This window comes from Antennarius striatus, chromosome 16 (assembly GCF_040054535.1).
Source record: "Antennarius striatus isolate MH-2024 chromosome 16, ASM4005453v1, whole genome shotgun sequence".
NCBI classification, from domain to species: Eukaryota; Metazoa; Chordata; class Actinopteri; order Lophiiformes; family Antennariidae; genus Antennarius; species Antennarius striatus.
In genome coordinates this window covers 18,888,027-18,902,795 of record NC_090791.1, presented here as the reverse complement: position 1 = coordinate 18,902,795, position 14,769 = coordinate 18,888,027, and the positions used below count along the sequence as shown (strand labels likewise).

The 14,769-nt window shown below is 42.5% G+C and overlaps 1 protein-coding gene across 2 annotated transcripts in view; it reads left to right on the top strand.

The window, feature by feature from the left end:
* The window catches only part of abcc1 (ATP binding cassette subfamily C member 1 (ABCC1 blood group)), a 39,784-nt gene extending 28,021 nt beyond the window's left edge, over window positions 1–11,763 (top strand). The window contains exons 27-31 of one of the 2 annotated variants that reach the window (XM_068336102.1): window positions 1,278–1,424; window positions 2,102–2,260; window positions 6,844–7,010; window positions 8,364–8,558; window positions 11,412–11,763. In XM_068336102.1, coding sequence (XP_068192203.1) covers window positions 1,278–1,424; window positions 2,102–2,260; window positions 6,844–7,010; window positions 8,364–8,558; window positions 11,412–11,520 — 777 coding nt within the window. In that variant the 3' untranslated portion in view covers window positions 11,521–11,763. Of the gene's footprint in view, window positions 1–1,277; window positions 1,425–2,101; window positions 2,261–6,843; window positions 7,011–8,363; window positions 8,559–11,411 lie in introns of those variants that run through there. The other variant, XM_068336104.1, reaches the window with a different exon arrangement.
* The last annotated feature ends 3,006 nt before the right edge of the window (window positions 11,764–14,769 follow it).

Below are 14,769 nucleotides of genomic sequence, written 5' to 3'. Positions count from 1 at the left end.
CTCAAATTGCTTCATCAAAGACATGGAAAAAAAGGGTTTATGTTTGTTTGGGAAAAGTTGGAGTCTTAATTATTATTGAAGATTTCAAAGAACTGCAGCCAGCTTCATTGATTGCTTTAATTGATATCTGTTTTGTAGTTTAATTTAGCAACACAAATAGGATTTTTATGTACAAGCACTCAACATGAATAATTTTTTCCCCTTTCTTCCATGTTTCAGGGGAAAATACTTTTATTTTTACTATATATATTTTTTACTATGTTGCTATTATCCCTGTGTAGGTTCTCATCAAGGATTCAAGGTTTCAAAGTGTTATCCATTCATTCATCTTCTACCGCTTTATCTGCTGTGTGGGGTTGCGAAGAGCTGGAGCCTATACTGACTATACAGCTGACTGAGGGCGTGAAGTGGGGGAAACTTCAGGCGCAATGCCAGTGCACCACGGAAGTGTTATGTTTAAATCAATCCAGGGGACTTAAAGAAACTTTCTTGAAGCATTTCAGCTCTCGTCCAAGAGGCTTCCGCAGTTCTAGTGGTAGTTGGTCTTGTGTCATCCAAGTCTTTTGGATGAGATTGGAGTTTCTTAAAGTCCAGTGGTTTAATTTAAACAGCTTTTGATAACCATGACCTAGATAACTGACAACCTACAGATGTTTGTGTTTACTGTCATGTGCACAGTAAAGAAAAATGGTTTTCCCTGTAAAATGTAAAACTGGCTTTACACAATGTCACCAGTTGTTCAAAAACAACACATATATAAAAAACTATATATATAAAACAATAAAAACACAATAAAGAAAGGAATGGGTGTTTATGAGCAGAGAAAGCAAAGACTTTCGCCACGGTGGGCACCATCTTGAAATCTTGACATTTATCCAGGTCATGGTATCCAAAAGTGTCTCAATCCACTCTACTTTAAGAAAGTTCTTTGAAAAAGTTTAACCTCTTATCCAGAGGCTTCTTCAGTTCTAGTGGTGGTTGATCTTGTCTCAGCTTTTTAACTCCATGTGGTGTGAAGTTATCCATGTTATGCATTCAATATTTTAAATTCTGCTGATTTTACTCTTTCATAAGATTTTAAAAAGAAATGGAAGTGTTTTACCTGTTTCAAAGTATTGTTGCCTTCTATATTTATCAAAGTTGGGAACACAAATTCCACAGGAAGCCATCGAAATAATATGGCCTGCATGGACAGGGATGGCCTTACGACTTGCAGGATCTTCACGTGTATTTGTATCTTCATGTGGAAATTTAAATGTGCATTGTTTGACCACCAGGCAGAATGGAGACACGAGCCATCCAGCCTTCCTCCAGCGTGGCCCACTGATGGCTGCATAGACATCAGAGGATTCAGTCTGCGCTACCACCACAATCTGGATCCAGCCATCCGTAACATCACCATCAGCGTTAAAGGAGGCGAGAAGGTCTGTTTCCTTAATGTCACTACACTAAAGCGAGTGCTGAACTTGTACTAAAATTCTCTTTCATTGTGAATTACCTGAATAACGGTGTATCACAGTAGGGGTGAAACATAACATGCACGGTAATGCCAGTACAATTATTAATAACGCATAAAAAAATTATAGTACGGTATAAAGACGTCATGTGATTCAGGTACATTTACACAGCACACGGCTTTGGTGAATGTGGAAGAGCTTTGGGTGTGAAAGAAAAAAAACACAGTAAGCTACTATGTAAACACTGTAAGAGAACTGTATCAATGAAGGGGTGAAACACAGTTGTTTCATCCCTTCAGATAGAAGCACCCAGTCAGTGTTAAACATGCATAAAAGTTTAAGAGTGCTCAGCTGCTAATGCTAGCTACAGCACAAAACAAAACATCCTGTTTCAAAATGACATTGCCACACCTTTGAGAGTGTTGGCTTTTGTTGTTATATGAAGTACAGTACATCCAGTCAAACGAAGCAGTCAGCATTTGTTCGGCAAAAAATATAATGCCAATCTAAATGGTGGAGAAAACTGGCTTCAAACAGCTTGTTAAATCACTAAAATATAGTGATATTATTTTAGGGCCATATCTCTAACCCCTAGTGTACAGTAAATCTGTAGGTTTTAACGGTTGCTGTTCCATCTCCATAAGGTGGGGATTGTGGGTCGCACTGGAGCAGGGAAATCATCTTTGACTCTGGGGCTATTCCGAATCATTGAGGCAGATGAGGGCCATATTTTCATCGATGGAGTAGACATTGCTCAGCTGGGTCTCCATGAACTTCGCTCCAGAATCACGATCATACCACAGGTCAGTGCTGTGAAAACATACAGGAATGTACACTGCTAACCCCAGGTGCACTATTGGAAATGTTAAGCCTAGTAGATACTACATCTTGTTATTCCTAATGTTGAAATTTTGAACTTCTGAAATGTTGATTGGCCATTATCATCATCAAGTCAAAGTCAAAGTCAGCTTTATTGTCAAATGTACCATATGTGCATGACATACAGCACAGATGAAATTGCAGTCCTCTCTGACCCATGTTAGACAGTACAACAGGCAGAACAACACAGGTAGTACAACACAGGCAGTACAACACAGGCAGGACAACACAGGCAGGACAACACAGGCAGGACACACAAGCAGTGCAACACAGGCAGTGCAACACAGGCAGTGCAACACAGGCAGTGCAACACAGGCAGTGCAACACAGGCAGTGCAACACAGGCAGTGCAACACAGGCAGTGCAACACAGGCAGTGCAACACAGGCAGTGCAACACAGGCAGTGCAACACAGGCAGTGCAACACAGGCAGTGCAACACAGGCAGTACAACACAGGCAGTACAACACAGGCAGTACAACAAGCAGTACAACACACACAGTACATCTGACAGTACATCACAAAATATAAGACGAAACACAAGGGATGGTTAACATCTCTATACACTCTAATCTCATAGGGGAAGTGACGTGTGTGCAGTCCCTGAGTTGACGGGGGGAGGGAGAGATAGGCAGTCAGGTGCTGGGGGGAGGGCAGTGCAGTGCGAGGGTAGAGTTCAAATGTCATAAATGTCTGTAAGGGAAGGGAGAGAGACACCAGTGATCTTTTCAGCTGCTCTCACAATGCGCTGCAGGGTCTTGCAGCAGGCAATGGTGCAGGCGCCATACCGCACTGTGATGCAGCTGGTCAGGATGCTCTCGATGGTGCCTCTGTAGAAAGTCAGCATGATGGGCGGTGGGGCTCTTGCTCTCCTCAGTTTGCGGAGGAAGTAGAGGCGTTGTTGGGCTTTTTTGGCAAGCGATGCGGTGTTGAGGGACCAGGACAGGTCCTCGGAGATGTGCACACCCAGGAACTTGGTGCTGGTGACCCTTTCCACTGCAGCACCATTGATGGTTAGTGGAGCATGCTGGGTGCGTGTTCTCCTGAAGTCCACAACAATCTCCTTCGTCTTCTCCACATTCAGATGGAGATTGTTGTCCTTGCACCACATTGCCAGGAGGCCCACCTCATTCCTGTAGGCTGTCTCATCGTTGTTGTTGATGAGACCCACCACAGTCATGTCGTCTGCAAACTTGACGAAAAGGTTGGAGCTGGAAGTTGGTGTGCAGTCGTGGGTCAACAGAGTGAAGAGGAGGGGGCTCAGAACACATCCTTGGGGGGCTCCCATGTTCAGCGTGATGGTGCTGGAGGTGTTGTTACCACCCCGAACTGACTGTGGTCTCCCTGTCAGGAAGTCCAGCAGCCAGGTGCATATGGAGGTGTTGAGTCCAAGCTGGTCCAGTTTATAGATTAGCTGCTGGGGGATGATTGTGTTGAATGCTGTGTTGAAGTCGATGGACAGCATTCTGGCGTATGAAACTTTGGTCTCCAGGTGGGTGAGGGTTGAGTGTAGGGCAGTGGAGATGGTGTCATCAGTCGAGCGGTTGTAAGCAAACTGAAAAGGGTCCAGGGTTAAAGGGAGGGCAGACTTGATGTGTTGCATGACTAGCTGCTCGAAGCACTTCATGAGGATGGGAGTGAGTGCAACTGGGCGGTAGTCGTTGAAGCCGGATGGGGGCGACTTCTTTGGGACTGGGATGATGGTGCTGGCTTTCAGGCAGGTAGGGACAACAGCCTGGCTCAGGGAGATGTTGAAGATGTCTGTGAAGACATCTGTGAGCTCATCAGCACAGTCTCTCAGTACACGACCAGGAATGTTGTCAGGACCTGGGGCTTTCCGTGCATTGGTCCTTCTAAGGACTTGCGTCACGCTGTCCGGAGAAAGCGTCAGCACCTGGTCGCCAGGAGGGGGTGGAGCCTTCTGTGCCGGGATGCCGTTGTCTGCCTCAAAGCTCGCCAAGAAGTCATTCAGCTGATTCAGCAGAGTGGTGCAGCTGTCGCAGGACTGCGGAAGGGGCTTGTAGTCCGTAATGGACTGAATCCCCCGCCACAGGTTCCTGGTGTCTCTGCTGTCGCTGAAGTGGGTGGCAATCCTCCTGGAGTACTGTCTCTTGGCCACTCGGATGCCTCGTGACAGGTTGGCCCTAGCTGTCCTTAGGCCTACCTCATCCCCAGCTCTGAAGGCTGCATTCCGCACCTTATGGGGCCTGTGGACTTCACCTGTCAGCCAAGGCTTCTGGTTGGCTCGAACGGAGATCGTTGTGGTGACCGTGACATCATCCATGCATTTTGTCATGTATGCAGTGTTCATCAATAGCTAGTCTTCATGTACATAAAGCTTGAGTAGATGGCAATCAATCACTGCCCTGCAGTATAGCAGGTCGTCCAATGTTCCCAAGATCAACAGTTCGATTCCCGCTTCCGCCCAGCCACCCGGACTGTGAGCTAACAGTGGGAGGTGCCTGCTCACCTCCCGAGCACTGCCGAGGCGCCCTTGAGCAAGGCTAACCAGTGACCCCACGCTCTTTTCATACATGTTCTAAGGGTGCGCTCAGCCACTTTACAGAAGAAACTCATTTCAACCGCTTGGATCTTGTCCTTTCAGTCATGACCCAAAGCTCATGACCATGAAAGTAGGAACGTAGATTGACCGGTAAATAGAGAGCTTCGTCTTACGACTCAGCTCCTGCTTCACCACAACAGACCTATACGACTGCATCACTGCAGAAGCTGCACTGATCCATCTGTCTATCTCACGTTCCATCCTTCCCTCACTCGTGAACAAGACCCCAAGATACTTAAACTCCTTCACTTGGGACAAAGACTCTCCATCAACCTGAAGAGAGCACACCATTCTTTTCCTGTCGAGAACCATGGCCCTGTCACACTCAGCTGCAAACTGTCCCAGTGCACGCTGAAGGTCCGGGTTTGATGAGGCCAACAGGACAGCATCGTCTGCAAAAAGCAGAGATGAAATCTTTTGGTCCCCAAACTGGGCTCCCTCTGGATCCTGGCTGCTCCTAGAAATTCTGTCCAAAACCAGTAATAGGGGGCAGCCCCGCCGAAGTCGAACATGCATCTGGAACAGGTCTGACTTACTGCCAGCAATGCGAACCAAGCTCTGGCTTCGGTCATACAAGGACCGGACAGCCGTCCACAAAGGACCCCGAACCCCATAATCCCCGAGCACTCCTCACAAGACACCACAAGGGTCACGATCAAATACCTTTTCCAGATCCACAAAACACATGTGAACTGGTTGGGCAAACTCAGATGAAGCCTTGAGCACTCGATGGAGAGTGTAGAGCTAGTCCAGTGTTCCACGACTGGGACGAAAATCACATCGTTCGTCCTGAATCCGCGGTTCAACTATCGGTCTAATCCTCCTCTCCAGTACCCTGGAGTAGACTTTCCCTGGGAGTCTGAGGAGTGTGATCCTCCCATAGTTGGAACACACCCTTAGGTCTCCCTTTTTTGAAAACAGGGACCACCACCCCGGTCTGCCTGTCCAGAGGTACTGTCCCCGACTGCCATGGGTTGTTACAGAAACGTGTCAACCATGACAGTCCCTGCACACCCAGAGACTTGAGGTACTCAGGGCGAATCTCATCCACCCCTGGTGCTTTGCCAGCAGGGAGTTTGGCAACCACCTCAGTGACTTCAGCTTGGGTGATGGTCAGGTCCACCTCTGAGACCTCAGGCTCTGCTTCCTATGTGTAAGACATGGTAGCAGAATTGAGGAGATCCTCAAAGTATTTTCTACACCAACCGAAAAGATCCTCAGTCGAGGTCAGCTGCTCCCCGCCTCTACTAAACAGTGTTAGCTGTGCACCGCTTTCCCCTCCTGAATGGTTTGTCAGAATTTTTCCGAGGCTGACCGATAGTCTTCCTCCATGGCCTCCCGGAACTCCTCCCAGACCCGAGTTTCTGCCTCCTCGACTACTCAGTGATCACAGCTCTGAGCAGCTGCTTCGACAATGGAGGTGGAGAACATGGTCCACTCTGACACTGATATGCTTGGTTTCATCCGGTCTTGGATAGGAGCTTCTTATGAAGTCGTGAGGAAGGCGTTCTCATTGAGAGATAGTCACTCATTCTGCTCAAGAACTGAGGTTACGCGGTTAACCTTAAGTTACGTACAGACTTTTTTTAAATGGACCTGTTATGAAACATGACATTCAGCTTGTTTTATAGAAACTGTGGTCTCATTGTTATCCACGTCAGTTGAATTCATAGAACGTATTTTGGTATTTTTTGTCCACTGTGTGCCTTTGATGTTTTAAGTGACATACAGTAAGTTGCAGAACTCACAAAAGTGCATTTTAGTGATTTGTAAAGTATGTAATATGGCTCAACAGGCATGGTGTTACTTCCTCTGAGCTCTTCATAGGTGACAGTAGAAGAAAGGCTCGTGATTATCTACTGTATCCCTGGCCTTAAATAGCTAAGTGATAAAACAAATGGTCCATGATGCGATGTACAAATGTACAACACTCTTCCTCCTTCTCAGGACCCAGTCCTCTTTTCAGGCACACTGAGGATGAATCTGGATCCTTTTGACCACTACCCCGATGAAGAAGTATGGCGAGCCCTCGAGTACTCTCATCTCAAGAGCTTTGTGTCCAGCCTGCCCGGTATGCTCAGTCATGAGTGTAGTGAAGGAGGAGAAAACCTCAGGTAGAACTACTTCATTTTTTCTTTTATTTCATATGATTTGTTATTTATAATTGTTTTCTCCCACGGTGCACAGGCATTGCGCCTGGAGTTTCCCCTGCCTCTTGGCCTCAGCTGGAATGGGCTCCAGCTCACAACAGCAGAGGAAGGGGTTGTGAAAGTGTATGAATGAATGAATTATTTTCTCATAAAATACATGTTGTTCCTTATTTTTACCAGTGCATGGTAGTAATTGGGTGCTATCGCAAAAAAGTGGCATTAGTATAATTAAAATGGCCTTCTAAACATTATTAACAAAAGAACACACACCACATGGCAGATATCAAAAGTGTGGATGACTGTAACTAATGGTGCATTTTAGTGACCTCAGATGTCATGCTGGGAGTGAATTCTTCCAGTAAATGAAGCTGGAAAACAAGATTAATGCCTCCAGTAAACACTCTTTTGAAATACAATTTATATTGTTCACATACAGCTCCATTGTAATACATTCATGGGTCTAAGTCGCTGACTACGATATGTAAAATTAATTTTAAATGAAACACAGTCAGAATTTCTAATATAAATTCACTTGAGTTTCAACTCTGTTGACATGAAGAGCAACCATCTTGGATCAGGAGTACAAGGGTGGCGGGGGGGTTCTGACTGTCTTTGTTACCAGTCCTATCTCATAAGGTCTTCCTTCCGTTTTCCCCACAAACCTCAACTGATGGATAGATAGATAGATAGATAGATAGATAGATAGATAGATATACTTTATTTATTCCAAACTGGGAAATTTAGGTGTCCCAGTAGCAGCAGAATTGTTACAGAAAATATACAGAACTGCAGAGAAAACCGCAGCTTATTGTTGGACACAAGATTGAACAGGTTTAATACTCCTGTTTGTTTCTTAATTGAGACACTCCTTGCACAGTACTACAGTAATTTGCGCTTCAAGATGTGCGACTTCACTACAGCGCAGATTTTTAGTAGGTGGTCACATGATACCGTACGCTCATGCTATTGGCTGACAGCATCCGTGTGCGCACTGCATTCCAACAACACAGTGCACTTCCGTGTATTAAAGAAACACATTTCTTCAATTCCAAATTGTTTTAAACAGTCCATTAGAGTGTGGGAAAAGGTAAGACAGACAGAAGGTGGTTTAATATCAGTATGACAGTGACACACAGAGCAGCAGCAAGCAGTCGAACCTCACCTCAGATAGGACTACCAATCGATCAAAACAAGATTTAATTAATAAAAGAAGATGAACATCGGAACTTAAATATCTGCTTTGAACTTCAGATCAGGTAATAACCCAGTTTTTGATTTATCTAATTTTTTAAACCATATCTCTGTTTGTCTCTTCAGTGTTGGTCAACGGCAGTTGTTGTGTTTGGCAAGAGCTCTGCTGAGGAAAACTAAGATCCTAGTTCTAGATGAGGCCACAGCAGCTGTTGACATGGAGACAGACAACCTAATCCAATCCACAATTCGCTCCCAGTTTGAGGATTGCACCATCCTGACAATAGCGCATCGCCTTAACACAATCATGGACTACACCAGGTAATTTATTTTACATATTCACAGGCGTCAGGAGTCTAACCTGCTCAGATTCATCTTGTGGCTATCATGGAATGTCAGGGTTGACAAACGCTGTCTAGATTGGTGTAATGTGGCACTACAACGTTGAAGATAATGTTGATTAATTGATTCTGTGTAAATTAAAGGGGTCCTGTTATGAAAAACACATTTTTTTAGGTCTCTTCAAATACATAGTTATCCTCCCTAACCCTACCAAATCGTAGAATCTGGAAAACAAACACATCCTGCATCAATAAATATTTCGAATCTTTTGGAATTCAGTGGCAGGGCAGAATCAAAACAATTGGATTCACAGAGTGCCGCATGTATCGTCACAAACGGGGCATTAGCGGTAGCAGGGTGTGGAAATTACCTGGCTCAAAGCTTCACACTGAAAGTTAGCATTTGGCTAATTAGTTAGCGCTGCTTCAGTCGTGTGTGTGGGTCCGCGGAAGGTTTATTGTTAGCGTCATAGCGAACACTGCTGCATGTATCCAAAGTGACTACACCGCTCACTGACAAAAGACCTCAGCCTGTATTTACAGCCTAATAGATACTCACTGTCACAGGGTTACATTAAACCGCCCTAAACCCTGCATGTGAAATAATTCAGGGAGAAATCGAGAGGTGAATTTATTACTCATTCCCAGCCTTGTGAGAAACAAAGGGTGGATACTCTCTCTCTGTCTCTGTCTCTCTCTCTCTCTCTCTGCCTCTCTCTCTCTCTCTCTCTGTTTCTCTCTCTCTCTCTCTCTCTCTCTCTCACACGCACAGAGTGTGCAAAAACAAGAAAAATAAGAGCAGAATACGTAGTAACGAAGTTACTGAAAGTTAAAAAAGTTCCAGACTACGGTGATCGGTTTTGCGCACGCGTTCACATGGCGCATGTAAACAAACGCACTTGAACGCGAGGGGGGAGGGAATTGTTGATAGAGAGAGCGCAGAGGCATGCCCCTTAACACAGAGCATTTCGGAGCGGAAGTGATTTGATCAATATTCAATCAAAGATATTGAGGACCGTGGATCAGTATGGGGCAAGATATTTCAAATACAGTGTAGTTGGCCATCAGGCAGCTGAATGACATGAATTAAAAAAGCATAATATGGGAAGTTTAAAAAAAAAAAGAACGGTGGCATTAAAGTTGGCATTCAGTAATGCGTTATTTTTCATAATGAATTGTCCATCATATTTTTCCACGTCTTTGTACTACAGAGACCCAACGCTAAACGCACCGTCAAAATAGAAAAGGTAAAATAGATGTTGTATCAATGCCCCTTGAGATTCAGACAGTATTTCTTCGTCCATCTGTCCTGTGGCAACTTATAGCAAACGTTACATCAAGAGTCTCAAGGTTATTTTTTAATCTGATTTTACATTTGACATTAGATAAATTGTTGTTAAAATCAGCAAACCCTACCTTTTCAAGACCTTGAGATCATCACTAATGTATCACTGCTATGCTTCATTGCTTCAAGTCATTGTATGTTGGAATGGGTTGTTATATATTCAGATTTCAGTTGGTTAGGATTAATACAATACAAATATTTTACGAAATGTTTTTAACCCTTAGACCCCTGAACTATTTAGGGCCGTTTTTTGGTACTTTTGATATTTGTCTCTATTACCACATTAAAAATGGTTTAACATACCCATGCTTGGTATGTTTATCTTCAGCACAACTTCAGCTATATGAAGAGATCGTTTTTATTTCCCTATAACTTACTATATTGACATATTGGGGCAAAATAGACACACACTGTCAAATTCGGAAATGGAAAAATGTGATGTTATTGCACATAAAAACCACAAACATGCTGATCAAATTTATTTTGAACTCTAAAAAGGTTGCCATAGGCTTCTAACATAGTTTTATAGTTTGTGTCATTTGTGCAACTCTTCAAAGGAGTTTTTTGGGCCCAAATAGACACACACAGTCAAATTCGAAAATGGACAAATTGTATTTTATTGTACATAAAAACCCAAAAAAAATGCTCATTGAATTTGATTTTGAACTCAAAAAAGGTTGCCATAGGCTTCTAACATCACTATATGTAGTTTGTGTCACTTGTGCCACTCTTCAAAGGAGTTTTTCAAAGTAAGACTATGCGCACGAAACGTGCGTAAATCGTGTGAATAATTGTTTGCGTCATTCAGACGTTTGCGTCACATGACAAGATGCACCAATCACGGTACGTGTTTGCATGCGCATGGACTAGACCAAATTAATCTCTCCGACCTGCTGCATCCTTGTGGTCCACAACACATCACTGGGTCATTGATGTAATGATTGAGGCTAGCACTTAGGGACTGTCAAGCATTCTATGGGCAGCCTTCAAAACTTGAATAATCTCCTCCTGATCAGGTCATTAACATCATGACCAATGTTCAAATCACAATTAAAAACACCTTCTGTCAATGGCCCTTTATGTTTCAACTGTTTAAGGTCCAGTTTTTATCAGTCCTTTCTTTTTACGATGCCGTTTTATTACTGAATCTGTAGCCCCCTCATAAACATATTTAGACATAATATTAGACACATTTTGTCTAATTCCCTTTCTTTGGCTAACATGTTTTTATTAGTTATTAATGGTTATTTTTATTTAACCTTTTATGTTTTAATGTTATGTTCAGCACTCAAATGACTTGACCTGTTGACTACAGGTATGTTCATGAACTGTAGACGACGCTCTTCATTTATTTACATGAGACAACATGGGCCTTCATTAAAAATAGATGTAATAATAGTTATTTATGTATAAAAAACAATGTCAAAAATAGTACATTTCTGTGTTCCTTGCACCAAAAAGATTTCATCAATATTCTGATTTCCCCAGGGTGCTGGTGATGGATAAGGGAGAGGTAGCTGAGTTTGACTCCCCTTCCAACCTCATTGCAAAAAAAGGAGCCTTTTACAAGATGGCCAAAGATGCTGGTGTGGTGTGAAAACAGAAGGTGCTTCACTTTATCCAAATGCTCTTCCCAGCTCTGACTGCCTGCTGTGCAGCACAAGGAAATTAAAAAGATTAATGTTATTATTTCTTATGTTTTAATGTTAAGCCAAGAGGGTCTTGGTGAGACATTCTCCATTCATTTTCTTGTAAACCAGGGTCTTGTTTATGAACATAGTTTTTTACTGTCTGTTACATTTTTGCAAACATTTCTGACATGAATAAAGGATGTCACATATCAAACATGGGACACATGGGTCTTGTTTCTCCTCACAGAATAATTTACTTGTTATTGAGCAAAGACTATGCTGTCAAAATGCAATGCTTCAGTAGTCAATAGCATGAGTCTCTTAGTTAGCTTTTATGGAAGTACCACAGGAACTTCTTTGTTCCACAGAATCTGTCATTACTATCTAAATAAATAGAAGACATAACTGACATCTTTTGGAGGCTAAAATAGCAAAAAAAGTTTAGACGTACTGTAGGTCGAGTGAGAACATCTAATCAACCATTTTCATTATTTCAATAAGTAAACTTTGCAGAGGTATTTGACTAGTCAATCAATTTTTGATCAATAGTGTGTATCTTGATTTCAAAAATCCACTTCATCAGTTCACAACCTGATTGAACTGTAAAAGTTTAATGAAATACAAAAAACAAGTAATCTCTTTTCCAGTCAGCAACATGAAATGTGGAGTTTACCCAACGGGGATATACAGCCCTTGATGGCAACCAAAACTGGTTACCCCACTAAGTAACCAGAAAACACTGTGTAACCAGAGAGACATGAAGCACAAAACACAGCAAACAGTGAAACATAGACTAAAGTCCTTCATACATAACACCATGACATCACACTGAACTTCAAAGGTGAGACCAATAAAATTCTACCCACCCAGGAATCAGCGTGTTTTCCTTACTGGTACTCCCCAATCTTTAGAATTAATATGATTTAAAATACAAAAACAGTAATAGACACAAAAGGCTAAAATTGCGTACTGGGCTAGCATGGTTCTTGAGAGCCTTATTTAGGCTTTACTGAGCAAAAATGAGAGAGTAGAGTGGAACTTAATTGATCCCCTAAGTAGAAATTAATTTCTCCGTCACACTACAAGCAGCACAGTGAGTACACAAAAACACAGAAAAAGCAAAAGCACACCGAAAGCACTAACACATAGAAAGTAATAAATAACCCATCAAGAATATACAAATACAGTGGTACCTCTACTTACGAAATTAATTAGTTCTGGAAGAAATTACGTAAGTACACGTTTTCCATGCAAATGCCCTAATCCGTTCCAAACCCACAAAAATTCCGACATAAATGTTTTATAAAGCATAAAAATGCATCAAAACATGTAACAAATACATGTTACATTAGATTATTACACAATAAAAGAGTTGTGCATAACGTAAAAAACAAAGAATAAATAATAATAATCCACGGTGCACTGGCGTCGTGCCCGGAGTATCCCCCGCCTCACGCCCTGAGACTGCCGGGATAGGCGCCGGCTCCCCCACGACCTGCGTTTGCGGATTAAGCGGGTTAGAAGATGAATGAATGAATGAAATAATAATAATGATGGTCATTTACCTTTTAACTGCTGTCCCCATTCTTTTTTGCCCTCTTTGGTTCATGTGCTCCTATCTCACGATGCTGAACAACAAAGTGAATTCCAGTCCTCCTTTTGAACTTCTCCAACCGCCCACGCGATGCCTTAAAGTCCTTAAACTTCCTTTTGTTTTAATAACGTGGCGATTGTAGATGCATTACGGCCATATTCTTTGGCAAGTTCAACCAAACGCATCTCTTTCTCATGCTCTTCTATTATATCTTGCTTTGTTTGTATGGACAAAAAAAACTCTTTTCTTCGTCTTTTCTTTTCGTCTTTTCTTCGTCACTTTCTTGGGGTTCATAGCGAATACGTACTCAAAAAGTTATATTTTCGCAAAACTATCAGAACACCCTCACAGGTCGAGTGCCGAATGCCGAGACACTCCATAAGCACCGTTCTAGCTCCACACAGAGGTGGAGTGGCTTCCCTCGTAGCCAATGGGATGCTAGGAAGATACGTAATAGCCAATGGCAGAGCAGCTATGAGAATGTTGCGTTCAGGAACCTGTGGGAGATTCGAGTATCAGCCGATACTGTGTTTTTACTTTACGTAAGTCGAAATTTCTTTCATAAGTAGACGTAATATTGTCCTGCTGAGAAATTTCGTAATTAGAAAATTTCTTAAGTAGAGACATTTGTAAGTAGAGGTATCACTGTAAGTAGAGGCATAAAAAGGCATAGGAATAAAACGGCATAAACAGGCCTAGTTAGGCATGGAATATATAATGGATATTACAAGTTATTACATTTCTACAAATTGAATGGATATCCAATAGAAAAGTGTTTCAGAAAACTGAAAGCAGACTGATTTAGCCAGGGAAATTCCACTATCAGACACTTCAACCCCAAAGAGAACAGAGGCCTTTGCAGTGGACATTTTTGGAGACAATGTTGACGAACTAAGGAAGGCAAAGGTGATGTCTCCAGATGTCGGTAAGTGAGGACACAACAGGGATGTAGCACAGCTGAGCATCTACTGTATATTGGATTCTTTGATGGTGAATGATTTCCAGTGGATCTACTTGGACTAGTTCCCTTAGACCAGGGGTCGGCAACCCGTGGCTCTTTAGCACCTCCCCTGTGGCTCCCTTGACATAAATCACAAAATTAAAAAAATTATACTGAGAGAAAAAAACATTCTACTCAAAGATAAAAATGTTTTATAAACAAGACTTATAATACACCCTTTAATGACACCTTTTCTTGAATATGACTATTAGGCCTACATTTCAACATTTTTGTCAACAAAGATTTGCGTCATTGCCTGCGAGGCTTTGCCAGGCAGGTGTTTGAAAACAAACCGGCGGGTGTGTGATGGCCATGGATCCCAAAGGGAGATGGGGAACGATAGCTGATGTGAACAGAATATTCAAGGAAGAATGGACCAAAATATTTGCTTTCATTTCAAGTGTGAAAGGATTGTCTGCATGTGTGCTTTACAATGAGAAACTGTCAAATACCAAAAAGAATAATTTTGAAAGACATTCCCAGGGAAGGCATGCTAAATTTGAAACCGACCATCCATTTGGGATTGAGAGGAAAAGTGATTGAAGTACTACTGGAGAAATGAGAGAAGCACAAAGATAGATTTTAGAAATGGATTGAATCTCTATACCCCAGTGCTGCTAG